At 46.8% G+C, this 18916-nt stretch overlaps 1 protein-coding gene across 6 annotated transcripts in view; it reads left to right on the forward strand.

Annotated features, from left to right (window-relative positions):
• The window catches only part of BORCS5 (BLOC-1 related complex subunit 5), a 93671-nt gene that overhangs the window by 3080 nt on the left and 71675 nt on the right, over nt 1-18916 (forward strand). For all 6 annotated transcript variants that reach the window (XR_009557655.1, XR_004691724.2, XR_004691726.2 and 3 more), the window contains exon 2: nt 856-999. Coding sequence is in view for 1 of the 6 variants with exons in the window: in XM_035102252.2 (XP_034958143.1) it covers nt 856-999 (144 nt within the window). In the remaining 5 variants the exon portion in view is untranslated. The remainder of the gene's footprint in view (nt 1-855; nt 1000-18916) is intronic.

Below are 18916 nucleotides of genomic sequence, written 5' to 3' on the forward strand. Positions count from 1 at the left end.
TTCCTCAGTAGCATGTTGGATGCCTTCCGACCTGAAGGGCTCATCTTCCAGCATCATAACTTTTATATGCCTGTTGTCTTTGTCCATAGAGTTTTCTTGGCAGGGATACTGGAGTGGCTTGCCGGTTCCTCCTCCAGGTGGATCACGTTTGGTCAAAACATAACGTCTCTAAGTTATTTAAGCCCCTTTGCCATGACAAGGCTTGCCTTGTAGGACGTGTTTAATCTGCTCTCACACTCCAAGCCAGTGATCCGCATCCCATCCCAACAGCTAACTTTGTGTGCAGCAGTGAAACAAACTTGTGAAACTCACATTTTTTAAATTATTTGCTACGAACGAACAGATCATGCGGAAAGGAAAAGGAGGCTGTTCTAGGAGCATTGCCCCCAGTGTGCAAGCGTTTTGTTTATGGGGGAGCATTCAAAAATGGCATCCCTGATCTGCAGCCTGAACTGGTACTCTCTCCTCTGATATCTGCCGGCCCTATCACTTTTCATTCTGCTTACAAGTGGTAAGCCAAGGTCTGTTCTTGACTTACCGGTATCACTTGTGGTTTGTTTGGGAGAAGTGCATGTAGCATTATGTCAGAGGTCTGGTTGCTTCCTCTCTATGGCTTAGCGTGTGAATGAACACTGCACTGGCATGTTTCACATTTACAATAAGCTGTGGTCTGTTGTAGACTATGGCTTCAAATTATGTGCAAACCAGGCCAGTGGATCTTTCTATCACAATAATTGAGTGTGCTTTACGACAACACGCTGTTAAGTCATCCTTTTTTGCTGGTACCAGATGAAGGGTAATCATACGGTAGGTGTGCTTTGTGCTTCCTTATACTTGTCTGGATATTTTCCCCAGCATCTCCTTCACCAGCCAAGCAACGAGCTAAAATGGATGATATTGTGGTGGTGGCACAAGGGACGCAGTCTTCGCGGAATGTCAGCAATGACCCAGATGTGATTAAGTTGCAGGAAATCCCCACTTTCCAACCCCTTCTGAAAGGTAAGATAAGAAAATAAGGTTCCTAGGTCTGCCCCCCCCCCATTCCCCTTTGAGCCTCCTGGTTCATAACAGTGACGATTTTTGATGATCCCATTTTACTCTTCTCATTTGTTTTGTCCTGCATTGCTGAGTCCCCTTGCTTATATAAAGTGGTAGAGAGAATTGGGCAAAACATAAACATGTTTTAATGTATTGATGTGTTAAATCTAGTTGTTTGTAGTTTGTCCAGAAAGCAGTTGTATTTGGGCTTCTAGTTCTGTTGAGTCATTTTGTTCTGCAGTGTGAAGAGATGAATGTTATGGGAGATTGGGATAAGGGTGGAGAACCTTTGGTGGACCCAGGATGCAAGTGGCAGGTGGGTCCACAGGCAAGATTGGGCGGGGAGCAATGAATGTACAGTTTCTACACACACACACTCACACACTCCTCTGTTTATCAAGGCAAGAAGGAGGTATTATTGGAGTCCAAGGACACATTCTAGTTAGGCAAAATCCCTCCAGGAGGGTGCAAAATAGATCTGGGGAAAAGGTGTGTTGCTGAGCAGGGAGGTATAGCCTTGGGGAGAATTCTTTGGACCAGACAGAGGCCTAGAGGGCTGCATTTGGAACCTAGGCATGAGGATTCCCACCCCTGGCCTAGGAATAAACTGGGAAACAGTAGTGCTTTACTTAAGATGGTATTTTGATTCCCATTATCTCAGATTAGGCATCCCTTTGTTCATAATCTGACAGTAAATTCAGTAAATGTTGCTCTTGATTTTTGGGTGCCGGGACTCCCTGCATGCTTGCTTCTGCACTCTTTCAACTTCATCTTGATCTGGACATTGGTGAATAAAAGGGCAGTTTTCCAGTTTTCTCCATGCCAAAGAAGGGGGATCTTAAAAGACCAGGATTTGCTTTTTGAAAATGGTGTGGAAGTCCTCCGGGCAGCCATAGCTGCTGCTCCTGGTCTCTGAGCTGCCTCCCCCCCCCCGCCCCAAAGTCAGGTGCCTCCTCACACTGCCCCACAGGGGCCAGGAAGAGGATGCCCCCAGCCTTAGTGGCCCAATGGAGACTGGCCAAAGGTGAATGTGAGGCCAGCCCTTGACCTAGGGAGGCAGCAGTGGCAGCAGAAGGTACTGCCGGGCCTGCATGGTGTAAAGGCTCCCCTTCAGCACTGGGCACTCAGCTCCCAGGCAGGCTTTGTACACAGCAAGCAGAAGAAAGGCCAGCGCAGCGCCCGCCCGCCTGCCTGCCTGCCTGCCTGCCCAGCCTCCCACTTGTCTGTCCATTCCCAACAGCAAGGGCTGGTGGACTGGCTGGCCGGACTCCCTCGCCCACTGGGGAGCTTGTAGCCAGGGCTGCTGCAACAAACAACCACAGAAGCCTTTGGGAGGCAGACATGCAAGAGGGCATTGGAGGAGGGTGGGAAGGAAAGAGGGACAGAGGCCAGTGTTGCCCGCGACAAGGCACCGCAACAGTGCCATTGGCACACTGGTTGAAAACCACTGTTTTAGGCAATCCGTATATATTGACATCTGGTGCCTGTTGGGAAACACTCTAGTCAGTGCACCTTATTTATTTATTTTGCCTATTCACCAAAATTTATATACTACTTGCTTGTAATAAAACTTCTAATCATTTTACAAAAAAGTGAGACATTTTGATTTGGGAATCTGTGTTATAGTTATGTTATTGAAACACTAAGATATGAGTGAGTTTATTTTGTATTTTGCTAACAGTCGAAACAGGCTGAGTATCATAGAATCATAGGGTTGGAAGAGACCACAAGGGCCATCCAGGCCAAACCCTGCCAAGCAGGAAACACCATCAAAGCATTACTGACAGATAGCTGTCAAGCCTATGCTTAAAGACCTCCAAAGAAGGAGACTCCACCACACTTCTTGGCAGTAATTCCACTGTTGAACAGCTCTTACTGTCAGGAAGTTCTTCCTAATGTTTAGGTGGAAGCTTCTTTCTTGTAGTTTGAATCCATTGCTCCGTGTCCGCTTCTCTGGAGCAGCAGAAAACAACCTTTCACCCTCCTCTATATGACATCTTTTTATATATTTGAGCATGGCTATCATATCACCCCTTAACCTTCTCTTCTCCAGGCTAAACATAACCAGCTCCCTAAGCCGTTCCTCATAAGGCATCGTTTCCAAGCCTTTGACCATTTTGGTTGCCCTCTTCTGGACACGTTCCAGCTTGTCAGTATCCTTCTTGAACTGTGGTGCCCAGAACTGGACACAGTACTCCAGGTGAGGTCTGACCAGAGCAGAATACAGTGGTAGTATTACTTCCCTTGATCTAGATGCTATACTCCTATTGATGCAGCCCAGAATAGCATTGGCTTTTTTAGCTGCTGCATCACACTGCTGACTCATGTCAAGTCTGTGGTCTACCAAGACTCCTAGATCCTTTTCACATGTACTGCTCTCAAGCCAGGTGTCACCCATCCTGTATTTGTGTCTTTCATTTTTTTTTTGCCCAAGTGTAGTACTTTACATTTCTCCTTGTTAAAATTCATCTTGTTTGCTTTGGAGCAGTTGTCTAATCTGTTAAGGTCATTCTGAAGTGTGATCCTGTCCTCTGGGGTATTAGCCATCCCACCCAATTTGGTGTCGTCTGCAAACTTGCTCAGGATTCCCTCAAGCCCATCATCCAAGTCATTGATAAAGATGTTGAATAAGGCTGGGCCCAAGACAGAACCCTGTTGCACCCCACTAGTCACTTCTCTCCAAGATGAAGAGGAGCCATTGAGTTTGGTCAGTCAGCCACTTACAAATCCACTGAATGGTAGCATTGTCTAGCCCACATTTTACCAGCTTCTTTACAAGAATATTATGGGGCACCTTGTCAAAGGCCTTGCTGAAATCAAGATAGGCTATATCCACAGCATTCCCTTCATCTACCAGGCTTGTAATTCTGTCAAAAAATGAGATCAGATTAGTCTGACATGACTTATTTTTCAGGAACCCATGCTGACTTTTAGTGATCACAGAGTTTCTTTCTAGGTGCTCACAGACCGTTTGCTTAATGATCTGCTCTAGAATCTTTCCTGGTATTGATGTCAGGCTGACTGGGCGGTAATTGTTTGGGTCCTCTCTTTTCCCCTTTTTGAAAATAGGGACAACATTTGCCCTCCTCCAGTCTGCTGGAACTTTGCCTGTTCTCCAGGTATTCTCAAAGATTATTGCCAGTAGTTCTGAAATCAACTCTGCCAGTTCTTTTAATACTCTTGGATGTAGTTCATCTGGCCCTGGAGACTTGAATACATCTAAGTTAGCCAAGTATTCTTGTACTACCTCCTTACTTATTCTGGGCTGTGTTTCCCCTGCTGAATCATCTGCTCCATATTCTTCAGGTTGGGCATTGTTTTCTTTTTTTGAGAAGACTGAGGCAAAGAAGGCATTGAGGAGTTCTACCCTTTCTCTGTCCGCTGTTCGCATTTCACCATCTTCTCCTCTGAGTGACCCCACTGTTTCCTTGTTCTTCCTTTTGCTACGGACATACCCATAAAAGCCCTTTTTGTTGCTTTTAACCTCTCTAGCAAGCCTGAGTTCATTCTGTGCTTTAGCTTTTCTGACTTTGTCTCTACACGTGCTGGCTATTTGTTTGAATTCCTCTCTGGTGATTTCCCCCTTTTTCCATTTTTTTGTACATATCCCTTTTAAATCTTAACTCAGTTAAAAGTTCTTTAGATAGCCACCCTGGCTTCTTTAGGCACCTTCCATGTTTCCGTCTCATTGGTATTGCCTGAAGTTGTGCTTTTAATATCGCCCTTTTAACAAACTCCCAACCATCATGAACTCCCTTCCCTTTTAGTATTACTGTCCATAGGTGTAAGAGAGAGGGCTTGCAGAGAGCAGCCCACTCTGCTTACTTCCATCAGATGGGAGAGCAGCAGCAAGTCTGGGAGTTCAAATCAGGAACAGGAAGGGTTAAGACGGGTCCAGGGCTCTGCAGAGTCCTGGTGGCTCAGCTCCAGGTTGGTAGCAGGGAAGCAGGGGAGGAGCTAGCTTCAGCAGGGGCTGGAAAGGAGGGAGGAGAGAGAACGGCACCTCAGGAGCCTGGTTTGGGACCACGGAGGACCCATAGAGCAAGGAGGAGGGGCGTTTGGATGCCCAGGCTTAAAAGGGGGGTCAGAGCCCACGAGACGCCATTGTGGGCTTCTGCCCCAAGCAGAGCAGACATGATTTGAGACATCTCACCACTGTATATAGCATGCACAATAAAACTATGAAAATCCAGAGGATGTGTGGAGTGCTTACTCGGGAGTAGCCAACACCCCATCTGTGACAGCAAGCCCACAATCTTTTGATGGCTACCCCGAGGGGAGAGACCTGGGAACGTGGCAGCATCTAAATCGGAAGAGAGAAATGCCAAGGAAGGATTGGCATGCGTGAGGGGAGAAGCAGAGAGCAAGCTGCAGCCAGCACCCTGCAACTATGGAACGGCTCAAGCACCAGGTAGGCACCCGGGCACAGGAGAAGCCAGGCTTACTGAACCGAGCAGCTCTGAACACAGCCAAGCCAGAGGAGCGGAGGCTGGACAAGCAGAGAGGACACTCAGGAGGGCTGAGGAGCTGATTGCCGCCACGGGCCAGCGCATTGTAGGGCGACCCTCAGCACAAGCTGGCTCTAAGGCTGAAAGGCATGGTGGCGTGGAAGTGCAGGAGGCTGAGAGGCGAGTCCGGGCAGAGGGGACAGACGGAGGGGAAAGGCAGCGGCCACAAGTTCCCATACAGTCCCGGGGAGGACCTGCAGCCCAGCACAGACCTCTCCAGCCAGATGTGATGCAGAGGGACAAAGCCCGCGCGCGGGTACTTTCAAACGCTGACGCGGGAAAACAGAGGGAAGAGAAAGGCGGGAGATGCCTTTACAATGCACCCAGCCACTTGGTGGAATACTGCCCCCAGAGGAAGGAATGGCGAGAGCAGGCAGGCACAGACACAAGCCTGGATGCCAGATCAGGAGGGGAGGGGCCAGGCGGAGCACCAACAACTGAGCCCTCCGGTAACACCCCACAACACGACAAAGAGATGGAAGTGAGTCTGCAGCTGCCAAGAGGCCAGACCCAGGAGACAGTCGGGCTTCTCCGCAGGGGCAGCAGCAACGATTTCCTATCGGTGGACTTGGCTAAGCAGAATCAGATTCCCATTTTCCCAAGGGAGCTGCCCATGAGCGTCTTGACCGTAGGCGGCCGGGAATTGCAGGAGGGTGAGGTCACACAACAGACCCCCTCTCGGAAGATGACAGTGAACAAGCACGCAGAAGTGCTAGCTTTGGACTTAATGGACAATGACCCTGTGGGCAGCCAACGCCGGGGAGATCTCACCTTTGGAGATGCAGACGGCAAGGAGCACTGCAGGAAAGAAGGAGAATCCTCAGGATCGCACCACATCAGCTCCCCAGGCGGATGGAACGACGCAGAGGCGGGGATGCAGGAAGAGAAACTGAGCCAACTCACCAAAGAGGACACTTTTACCCAGAACATACGGAGGGACTTGAGGGAGGGAGAGGGGGCAGGGGAAGGGCTTGCAGAGAAAGAGGGGTTACTCTTTAGCAATGATGCCCGGTATATGCCCCAGGACTCCCTCAGAGGGAAGATTCTCAAGCAATATCATGACAACCCCACGGAGGGGCATGCAGTACATGTCTTCACGAGGCTCACACCCAGTAAGGCCAGTCTTGGGCGAAACCCCAGAGCCTTCCCAGAGCAGGGGGAGGGGGAGATTGGGGGACCACCTATTGAGGCATGGGGTGAGAGGAGGGAGACAGTACACCAACAACTGGATGGAGACGTGGCAAGGGGCAATGAGGCTTACAAGGAGGGGGCAGACCATCACAGGGGACTAGAGAAGGTCTTCCACGGAGGGGACAGGGTCTGGCTGTGGTCAGAAGGCCTTCCCATGGGGGGAAGGGGGAAGAAGCTGGCACCCAGAAGGCTGGGGCCCTTCAAGGTTCTGACACAGATCAACCCTGTCACCTTCAGGGGGGAAGTACCTACAGCGAGAAAGGTCCATCCCGTGGGTCACAGGTCTTTGCTCTCACACTTTAGGGAAAGCCCAAGGTTCAGAGGACGTGACACACATCCAACACAAGACGCTGACAGGAAGGAGGGGGAGGAAATCACACAAAAGACACTAGACAGAAGGGTGGAGGGAGAAGGCAGCCAAGAGGTTCCAGAAAGAAAGGAAGAGGAGGAGGTCTACAGTGCCACAGCGAGCCCGGGCTCCCGGTGGGGGGAGGGGGGGTTAAAATGTCTGATGGCCAGGCAGGGCACTCCTGCTTCCCAAAACGCGGAGGCAACCACGCACACCATGCAAGGGGAGGACCGCACACTGGAACTGCACGCTCCTTTCTCCCACAGACCCAAACCACCACACGTCAGTAGCACAGGGAACACAGAGGGGGAGGGCGATCCCAGGTGGGGAGCAGGGGAGACACAGACCCAAGGAGCCCTCCGGGAATCGGAAGCAATTTTCCAGAGGGAGGAGGAGGATGACAACGGAAGGAACTACACGGACCAGCCACCCAGCACCGACTGGGAACAGGATTTTACACACACTACAGAGGAGGAAGACCTGTCAGGCTTCCAGCCCTCTTTACAGACATCAGACCAGGCAAACCAGGCCTCAGAAAGGGGGGGGAGCCTGGAGGGGGGGTGGATGTAAGAGAGAGGGCTTGCAGAGAGCAGCCCACTCTGCTTACTTCCATCAGATGGGAGAGCAGCAGCAAGTCTGGGAGTTCAAATCAGGAACAGGAAGGGTTAAGACGGGTCCAGGGCTCTGCAGAGTCCTGGTGGCTCAGCTCCAGGTTGGTAGCAGGGAAGCAGGGGAGGAGCTAGCTTCAGCAGGGGCTGGAAAGGAGGGAGGAGAGAGAACGGCACCTCAGGAGCCTGGTTTGGGACCACGGAGGACCCATAGAGCAAGGAGGAGGGGCGTTTGGATGCCCAGGCTTAAAAGGGGGGTCAGAGCCCACGAGACGCCATTGTGGGCTTCTGCCCCAAGCAGAGCAGACATGATTTGAGACATCTCACCACTGTATATAGCATGCACAATAAAACTATGAAAATCCAGAGGATGTGTGGAGTGCTTACTCGGGAGTAGCCAACACCCCATCTGTGACAATAGGTTTTCACCCAGCGTTTCCCTAAGTTTTCTGAAGTCGGCTTTCTTAAAGTCTAGAATTTGGGTCTTCGTATGCTTGGTTGCTCCTTTCCGCTGTATAATAAACTCCAGAAGAGCATGATCACTTTTGTGGGGGCTTTTGCAAGAGCTTACCGGGTATTAGAGGAGTCGGAAAAATGGGGCGCTGCTGAGCATTTGCCCCCACAACGCACAATCTGGGGTTCTATGGGGTCCTCGAAGTCGGGTTGCCTTGGAGCTCGAGGCAAACCCCGCCGGACAGCGCTGGCCGTAGATCGGAAGTGGTGAGTTGAGCATTTTTCCTTTATTGTTGCACATTTGCTGTTTTTTTCTTCATCTGCTCTCTTGCTGCATTACCAAGCAGAGACATTTTCCTCTTGGTTCTGAGGAATCTTCCTTCTCAGTCAGTGGGAAGTTAGAGTAAGCCCTGACAGCAAGTCTCTCTCTCTCTCTCTCTCTCTCTCTCTCTCTCTCTCTCTCTCTCTCCCTCCCTCCCCCCCCCCGGATCTCTGCCCCTGAGTCTTTCACTTACCTAACAGTGATCACATTTGACGTAGAGCCACACTATTATTTTAATTGCATCAGGTGTTTTTTTTTAAGAGGCCTGTAAAACTGGCATGGTCTACTTTCACCCTAAGTTACTGTAAAGACTAGGCCCAAGGTGAGATTCATATACACAGGCTTCAGGAATGTCGTGACGTGCCCCAACCAGTTCACCACTGCAGCTCTTAACATTATACAGTGAGTCCACATTGTTTTCTGGGATGCCTGGTCCGATATTGTTGATCTTTTTAATTTGCCAATTCCAGTGCAGCCAACAGGGGGCACTGTTCACTGCCTCTGGTGCGTTGCAATGCTCCCAAGATCAGCAGATGTTCAGAACGCAATAAAAGAATTTTATTTGGTAGGGACTCATGGTGTTTGCAGCAGAATAGCAACCAGCAAGCTCTAGAGTGGGGATTGAGTGAAGCCCTTTCCGTGTTAAACCCTCATGAAAAATTGGTTTTTTAGTCATTTCTAAAATGGAGTGGAAATGAGGGAGACGCTTGGTGTGTGGCATAATAGCATATGGCCCCAGATTCAGTCTCCAGTCCATAGTATCAGGGAGCAGGGCTAAGAAAGAGCTCCCCTAGGACTGGTCAAACTGGACAAATGCCGAGACAATGTGACATGCTTACTTTATTTCTTTTAAGAAACGTCTAGCCCACAATTCCTTAGAATACCGTATATTCCGGCGTATAAGACGGCTTTTGAACCCAGGAAAATCTTTTCTCCTCTCTATGGCTTCCCCCCCCCTCGATTCTCTGCCTCTCTATCTCTCTCCTCTCTATGGCTTCTTTCCCCCTCGATTATCTGCATATCTCTCTCTCTCTCTCTCTCTCTCTCTCTCTCTCTCTCTCTCTGGTTTCTTTTCCCCTCATTTTTTTGCCTCTCCCTCCTCTCTCTGGCTTCTTTCCCCCTAGATTCTCTGCCTCTCTATTTATCTCTCCTCTCTCCTCCCTATGGCTTCTTTTCCCCTCTTAATAACTAAAAAAAACCCCAAAATCCACCATTTCCCTTGCTGCAGACTTGAGTGCTGGAGAAGACAGCCTCCCCTCCCTGGCGATTATATCCCAAACTCTATATTTTAACTTGAAAATTAGGGGGTCGTCTTATACGCCCAGTCGCCTTATAATCCAGGGGTGGAGGTAGTGGTTGGAGTGTCAGTCTAGGACTGGAGAGAGGTTTTTTGTTGGTGAGGTTCCTGGTCGTATCCGCACCAGTTTCCATGGTGTTAAGTACCACCTGTAGGTGAGTTTCAGAGTAAGTTCCCTTTTGGCTGACATGGAGATTAGATAGAATCATTATTTGCATCAGCCACTAGCCATAACAATAAAATAAAATAAAATGTACTGAAGATAGAGGTAAAAACTTAACAATGGAAAATACATTTTGGGGGTTTACATCAATAATCAAATAATAGATCTTATTCTAATTGCCCCCGCTAAAAACCTTGCAGTTTTTGCTGTCATCTGATCATCTTGATCTGCTAAAAGAAAGGACACAGTAGCAAAGGTTGAGCAACCCAGCATGGACGATAGTAGAGGGGTAATAGCCTGATATGGACTTAAAGGGAGGTTTAGACCACATTCTAGTCCATTGGGTGGGGTTAATTTCACAGCCTATGTTGTGCTTCCATTGTTCTTTGATTGGAGCAGTATTTTGTATATTGTGGATACCATCCCTTTGCCGTGTCCCTCTGCTGTCAGAAGGAGGTTTTCAAAGGTGGTCAAGGGCCCAGTGGCGGCTGATTTTACTGCTGGATTGATTCTGAAGGTGTGTAGTTGATGGTGTGTTAGCCAAGGAATTTGGGTGTCCCCTCTTGTATTTCTTGTGTTGGTATGGGTGTGGTGTTTTTGTAGAAGTCTTTTAGGCAGTGTAGGCCTTTGGCTTGCCAGGTGTGTATCTGGAGGTTTTGCGCTGTGTGTTGGAATAGTGGGCGATAGGCCAGCGGGTTACTGGGGGGGGGGTAGTTTGCCTACTTTTCACTTCCTATGTGAACCTGTTCAGTGTTGTGGGGATTTTCTTTAGTTTGTCTTGGAGAAATGGGTATGCTGTTGTGGGGCTGTTTTCAATGGTGTCTCTCTCCATGTGGACACATTGTTTCGTCCATAGTTGTCAAGTTTTCCCTTTTCTCGCGAGGAAGCCTATTTAGCATAAGGGAATTTCCCTTTAAAAAGGGAGAACTTGACAGCTATGGTTTTGTCTCGTCTTCTAGAATATACAGGATTATGTGGCATACTTACCCTGTTTCCCCGAAAATAAGACATACCCATAAAATAAGCCAGAGCAGGATTTCTATGCATTTCTGCAATATAAGCCATACCCCGAAAATAAGACATGGACGTGGCACCTCCCGGCAAAAGCTCGCTGCCTTCAGCCATGTCGTGCCGCACGGAGCCCTTCCCGCTGGAATAAGACACCACCACCACCCCCAAAAAAATAAGCCATAGTGTGTCTTTTTGAGGGAAAAAATATAAGACAGTGTCTTATTTTGGGGAAAACACGGTAGTTGGCGATGTCTCATGATTGTGTGTTGGGGATTCCCTATCCTCCTCCTTGGGAGGGTTATCACTTTGATCATGCCTATTTTGTCTGAGAGGGTGAAGTTGGTATTGTTCCATTTCCTCAAGTCACTGTTGATTTGTTGCCACAAGGGCTTGTAATTGTGGAGGTATAATTAGTTCAGGTTTCTTATTTGAACCCCAGGTACCTGAATTTGGTGCGGCAAAGTTTTATCTTTGTGATATTGGTGAATTCCTTTTGGGTATGTGGGGGGTGGGGGGGGTTGAAGCACATGACCTCAGATTTTGCAAAGTTTACTTGTAGGCCCGACACCATTGCGGATGTGTTGAGTTGCTGTGTTTATGGGGTCTGGTGTTGTGACCATCAGGTTGACCTGCAACCCTAGTTTATAGGTTCTACCTTTTATTTCCACACCTTGATATCTGGGGCTGCTCGGAGTCGGATTGCAAGGGGTTCCAGGGCCAAGATGAATTGGATTGCTATGGTATAGGACAGGCACCCCCAAACTTCGTCCCTCCAGATCTTTTGGCCTACAGTTCCCATCATCCCTGACCACTGGTCCTGTTAGCTAGGGAACATGGGAGTTATAGGCCAAAACATCTGGAGGGCCGCAGTTTGGGGATGCCTGGGATAGGAGTCCATATTGTTAATTCTGCATTTTGCTGAGGCTTGGGAGTAAATTTGTAGAAAGTTGGGGCCATGTTATTAATACTGCTAATAGATATTTCAATTCTAAGCAATCAAAGGCTTTAAAGATGTCTAGGGACCTGATTGTCAGTGGGAGTTTGGTCCTTTTGCTGTGTTCTATCAGATTCAGGAGTTTCCTCCTGGGGCAAAGCCTGCCTCCTCTGGGGCGATACGTTTGTGTAGGAAGATTTTGAGGCAGTTAGGCAGGATTGATGTGAATATCTTGCAGTCTTGGTTTCTTAATGAGATTGGGCACTATGAGTCTATTTTGAGGCTGTCTTTGAGTGTTTTTGGGATAGATACTATTTTGGAAGAGGCCCAGGTTTGGGTATGGGGCCCCCTTTTATGATGTCATTGAATAGGCGGGTCATCAGGGGTTCTTTGATCTTTTTTTGTAGAATTCTGCTGTACAGCCATCCGGAGCTGGGGCTTTGTGTGGTTTCAGGTTTTTGAATACCGTCTATTTCCTCTGGGGTGATAGGGCTCTCCATGAATTCTTGTTCCTCTGAAGATAAGGTTGACATGGTTAGCCCTTTTTAGAACTAAACTAACCTTTTTAGAACTAAAATATCCACCTGATGAAGTTAAACAACAGATCAACAGAGCCAGACTGATACATAGGGAGAACCTGCTGCAAGACAGACCCAAAAAAGAAAATAACAGAACACCACTAGTCATCACATACAGCTCCCAAGTTAAAACAGTACAACGCATCATCAGAGATCTACAGCCTCTCCTGGACAATGACAGCTCCCTTTCTCAAGCTCTGGGAGGAAGACCTTTCATTGCCTACAGACAGCCACCCAATCTTAAACAACTCCTCACCCACAATAATACAACCACCAGACTTAACATGGACACTGGTACCAGAGCCTGCAATAAACCCAGATGCCAACTTTGCTGCCACATACACCCGGACAACACCATTACTGGCCCCAACAACATCCAACATACCATCTCAGGACTATTTAATTGCTCATCTTCTAACATTGTGTATGCCATCAAATGCCAACGGTGCCCTTCAGCTCTCTATATTGGACAAACAGGCCAAACCCTACGCCAAAGGATAAATGGACATAAATCTGACATCAGGAACCATAAGACTGAAAAACCAGTAGGAGAACACTTCAATCTCCCAGGACATTCTATACAAGATCTCAAAGCAGCTGTTTTATTACAGAGAAATTTCAGGAACAGACTGGAAAGAGAAGTTGCTGAATTGGAAATCATTACCAAGCTTAAAACCATGGAAGCACCTGGGATGAATAAAGACATCGGATTCTTATCTCATTATGCATGATCAAGCTTTCTTTAGCACCTCAGCCCAGGACTAATTGCAGCCATCAGCAGCCATTAACAGCCATCTACAGGTTTACCTGTTGTCTTTGTCCATGGAGTTTTCTTGGCAGGGATACTGGAGTGGCTTGCCAGTTCCTTCTCCAGGTGGATCACGTTTAGTCAAAACTCTCCACTATGACCTGTCCATCTTGGGTGGCCCTGCATGGCATAGCTCATAGCTTCTCCGAGTTATTCAAGCCCCTTCGCCACGACAAGGCATTGATCCATGAAGGGGGGCATTGATCCATGAAGGAGAAAGCTAGAGAGTTCCAGAAAAATGTCCACTTCTGCTTCATTGACTATGCAAAAGCCTTTGACTGTGTCGACCACAGCAAACTATGGCAAGTTCTTAAAGAAATGGGAGTGCCTGATCACCTCATCTGTCTCCTGAGAAATCTCTATGTGGGACAAGAAGCTGCAGTTAGAACTGGATATGGAACAACTGATTGGTTCAAAATTGGGAAAGGAGTACGACAAGGTTGTATATTGTCTCCCTGCTTATTTAACTTATATGCAGAATTCATCATGCGAAAGGCTGGACTAAATGAATCCCAAGCCGGAATTAAGATTGCCGGAAGAAATATCAACAACCTCAGATATGCAGATGACACAACCTTGATGGCAGAAAGCGAGGAGGAATTAAAGAACCTTTTAATGAGGGTGAAAGAGGAGAGCGCAAAATATGGTCTGAAGCTCAACATCAAAAAAACCAAGATCATGGCCACCGGTCCCATCACCTCCTGGCAAATAGAAGGGGAAGAAATGGAGGCAGTGAGAGATTTTACTTTCTTGGGCTCCTTGATCACTGCAGATGGTGACAGCAGTCACGAAATTAAAAGACGCCTGCTTCTTGGGAGAAAAGCAATGACAAACCTAGACAGCATCTTAAAAAGCAGAGACATCACCTTGCCGACAAAGGTCCGTATAGTTAAAGCTATGGTTTTCCCAGTAGTGATGTATGGAAGTGAGAGCTGGACCATAAAGAAGGCTGATCGCCGAAGAATTGATGCTTTTGAATTATGGTGCTGGAGGAGACTATTGAGAGTCCCATGGACTGCTAGAAGATCAAACCTATCCATTCTTAAGGAAATCAGCCCTGAGTGCTCCCTGGAAGGACAGATCGTGAAGCTGAGGCTCCAATACTTTGGCCACCTCATGAGAAGAGAAGAATCCTTGGAAAAGACCCTGATGTTGGGAAAGATTGAGGGCACTAGGAGAAGGGGACGACAGAGGACAAGATGGTTGGACAGTGTTCTCGAAGCTACGAACATGAGTTTGACCAAACTGCGGGAGGCAGTGGAAGACAGGAGTGCCTGGCGTGCTATGGTCCATGGGGTCACGAAGAGTCGGACACGACTAAACGACTAAACAACAACAGGTTTACCACTCCCATCAGCCCATCACCCATTCCCACCCACCCCCACCACCCTCTGTATATATATAGGGTCTGACACTTCTGTTTCTAGTGTATCTGAAGAAGTGTGCATGCACACGAAAGCTCATACCAAAATATAAACTTAGTTGGTCTTTAAGGTGCTACTGAAGGAATTTTTTTATTATGGTTAGCCCTGTTAGGAATCTTCTGATTTCTTGTTCAGTTGGGTTGCAGGAGGTGTATAGGTTGGCATAAAATCCAGCAAATTCTGAGGTTATTTCTTTGCTGGAGGATGTTATATTACAGTCTTTTTTAGTGACACAGTGTATTCTTGTTTTGAGTGATTTTTTCCCTGCATCTATTTGCTAATAGTCTGGAGTTCTTCCCTCCATATTCGTAAAAGCGTAAAAGAGTATAGGATGTTAATCTTTGTTTTATTAATTTATAGAGTCAATTTTCCTTCTTTTTTGTTGTAAAAGTTTAAGGAGTTCTATGAGCTTAAGTTTTTTTTGCTCCTGTTTTTTGTAGTGTGATGAGAGGGTCGTAATGTCTTGTTCCAATTTACCAATTTTTGAGGAGGTTTCTTTTCTTTTCTTTTTTTAAGGGATGCCCTCTTCTTTACTGTATTCAGGTTCCTCTGACGACCGCTTTCAGGAGGGGGGTTGTAATGTTGCCCACATCGTTGTTTTGGAGAGTTTTCAATTGACTCTCTCTAGATACAGTAGTTGGTTTGTGGTTAGGATGAGTCTGAAGGACTCCTATTTTGAGGGGACCTTCCACTGGGGCGTGGTCTGTGGTTTTAATGTTACCAGTGTTTGTTGTTTCTACCAGGGGGGGTCAGGCCTTGTGTGAGCAGAATGCTGTCCAGTCTGGACATTGTGCCGTGGTGTCCAGAGTGGAATGTGTGGCTGGTGTCTCCCAGGTTTTTTTATCCCCAGATGTCATGAGACAACCAAAGGCAGAGCTTAATCATAATCAGGGTAAAAATACACGCCACATATTCCTAGAAGCTTGAGTAGATGGAGCCACTTAATCAGGTAATATTAATCCACTGACTATATAAAAAGTTTGTCTGGCACACAAATTGCTGCTAGGGAAAAGCAGTAAAGTCAAGTTAAAAAAAACTAAGAAAACCTCCAGTTCAAAGGATTATTAACAAAGCTATTAAAAATGCAGCCATACCAACCTCAGAAGTTTGAAGCTGCAAAACTATTTTCAGGGCATATACCAAGCCATGTGAATCTTGACCATTTGCAAGATACATACATTGCATTTCTGTAGTTTCCTAGATATTTTGTGAATTCTAAATATTTCCAAACACAGCTTCCATTTTCTTATATATGATTTGATTCTGCATCTTAAAGAATGGGTCAATTAAAACAAGCAAACATCCATTGATGACATTCCTAATCTAAAAACATTTTGAATTGTTGGGGGTCCCTTGCCATAGGGCATTGCACCATTGAATATTGGCTTCCATGCAGCTGCATACAAAGGCCATAATGCAAAGGCTATAATGGCAATGAAACAGTGCCGTTTGAAATGGGCTGATAGTGGGACCACTCAGGTAACATTTCCAGCCCTCCCATGCAGTATGATGACATGGCCTGGGATAGCTCAGGCAATATAGCAGTAGAGCTTGGTCGTGGGTTCGAGCCCCACATTGGGTCAAAGATTTCCTCATTGTAGTGTTTGGACCAGATAACCCTTGTGGTCCCTTCCAATTCTATGGTTCTATAAGGTGACATTGTGAGGGAATGAAGGGATAGATGAAGACAGTGTCAAAATGATGTTGCAAAACTTTAAGTGCTTCCTCTGATTCAGATAAACTTCCTCCTCTCCCAGGACTCTGTTAGTTGCAAAGGGGGCAAAAAATAAGATAAAGCAGCTCTTGTGTTAAAAACTGTTAATGGTGTTAGAAACTTAAGAGTGCAACAACTTGTACAAGATGTGAAAAGATGCTGGCTTTTCGGTGTGCTGCTGAAGTCAAAACGTTTCCCCGTTGACTTCAGCTGGTGTTAGTTCTGGACTTCTGAGGGTTGAAGCCAACCTTATTCTGAAGAAAAGTCACTTTGCCTTCTGAAGCTTATGCATTGTATATATTGAAATTCTGCTCATTCTGCTTAGGCCAGTAATGTTCCTGCCTTAGCAGAAAGCAGAGAGAGTGAGAGGGTGCTGATGGAGAAAGTTTTTCTCAGTATTTCTGAGCTGCACACCCTCACCCATCTGCTTGCATCTCTGCCGTAAGTAAGCCTTCATTTGGACAGTTTTCCTGCAAGAAAGATTTAAATTCTTCTGCGGCAGGTGTTATTGCCTTTCATTTCACCAAAATTTTAGTTTACTCGTTAAGTATGGGAATATTTTGCTACCTATACTATAAAAATGGAGACATTTCTCTAAAACTTGCTGCACAATTTTTCATGTGTCTGCAAGGGATAATGGTATTCAGAAATACCTTGATATGATCATGACAGTAATACCCCTCTTAATTTTCTTTTGCATCCAGCAAGTCTAATCCTGATAGATCTACATAGTCGGAGAACTTGTCCATGTCCAGAATTGTTACCTGACCAGCAGTGTGTGTAGCTGGGTGCTGTTGTAGCAATAGAAGACAAGGATGCACAACTTCTTGCTGCTCTTGTGTTGTTCATCTGCTGTCATCTGCTGGCAAGGCTGTGTCTGAATCAGCCTGCAGATGTGGCCCCACACAATTCAGTGCTCTCCATGCAAAAAGAGAAAGAATCCTTGCAAATAGAAAGCTAGCTCAAACTATTCCACCCACTCCACCCCATCTAGAGTTCTGTGGAGGATTTTTTTTTATATATGAAAGAACATTCAGTCATATGAACAGTCAGAAGTAGCACAGCCCAGACACAGCTTTACCAAGTTAGTGAGAAACTACTAAATCAGTTTAGTAGTGTGCTGGGAATATGGTCATAATTATGATGAGCCTTAAATGTTCTGCCTCTAGTCAAATTTTTAAGTATTTATTTTAGGTTTGTTGCTATTTAAATGTGCAAATGAATAGTGACCAGTTCCTTTGCTGTGTCATCTTGTACACATCACTTGGGAAGACAGGCGAACTAATATCAGTGAACTAGAAGAAGCAAAGGTCACCAATGTTGAAGCAATGATTCTTCAACATCAACTTCGTTGGACTGGTCATGTTGTGTGGATGCCTGATGATCATCTTCCAAAGCAACTACTCTATTCCGAACTTAAAAATGGAAAGCGTAATGCTGGTGGTCAACAAAAGAGGTTTAAAGACTATCTTAAGGCAAATCTTTAAAAATATAGTGTGAGGGACAAGAGATACAGGCAGGTCCCTCCCATTCTGCACACCAGCTCATCGCCCAGCGCCAGCAGCAGCGGGGAAGGGGATAGCTCAAGCGGTGACTCAGGAAGTGGGGTCCGAGGCTCAGGCAAGGTAGCGGAGCCCGTGCCCAGCGGGAGACGGGAAGTGGGAGGCAAGGGGGGAAGGCCCATTCCACCTACCCCAGAATTGCGCCGGAAACGGCGGGGGCGGAGATTCAGTATCCCGAGACTATTTTGCTGGAAGAAAACGCGCAAACATCCATTCGGAGGTTCTGACTCCTAACTGACATCATGTACATAGCACTGCTCTGCACTGTAAATACTCAGCACCAATAAAATCATGAAGAGGCAACGCGTGGAAGAGTCGTTACTCTAGAGTAGCCGCTAACGCCCCTGTGACATATAGTATAAACACCGACAACTGGGAAACACTGGCCTGCGAACGCTCCAGTTGGAGAACAGCCTTTACCAAAGGTGTCATGTCATGGGCTTTGAAGAAACTCGATCTCAGGATGCAAGGGAGAAGCGTGCTAAGAGGAAGGCACGCTTGGCAAATCCACACCGTGATCAACTCCCACCTGGAAACCAATGTCCCTACTGTGGAAGGACGTGTGGATCCAGAATTGGCCTCCAGAGTCACTTACGGACCCATTGTTAAAACCGTGTTTATGGAAGACAATCTTACTCTGCTACGAGTGATCACCAAAGAAGAAGAAGATTTTGCACTTGCAAAAAATGACTTGGTTTGACTCTTGTGAAAATGTTGTTCAAAGGGAGGGTGATTTATTTAATAGTTTTAATCTTGGGTGTAAACCTGTATTGCATTTTTTACCATCTCTTGCTTCAGTATTACACATTCCTTACGCAAAAAGACTCAAAGTCACACTTGCTGTTGGGGGTTGGGGCGAGGGGGAGAACAAGTCCTAATTCCTGACAAAAGGCGTTTCCTAAAGGTTGGTGCAGGGGACCCAAAAGTGTCATGTCTTTATTTTTAATGCTTCTTCC

The sequence above is a fragment of the Zootoca vivipara genome, chromosome 5 (assembly GCF_963506605.1).
Source record: "Zootoca vivipara chromosome 5, rZooViv1.1, whole genome shotgun sequence".
NCBI lineage: Eukaryota > Metazoa > Chordata > Lepidosauria > Squamata > Lacertidae > Zootoca > Zootoca vivipara.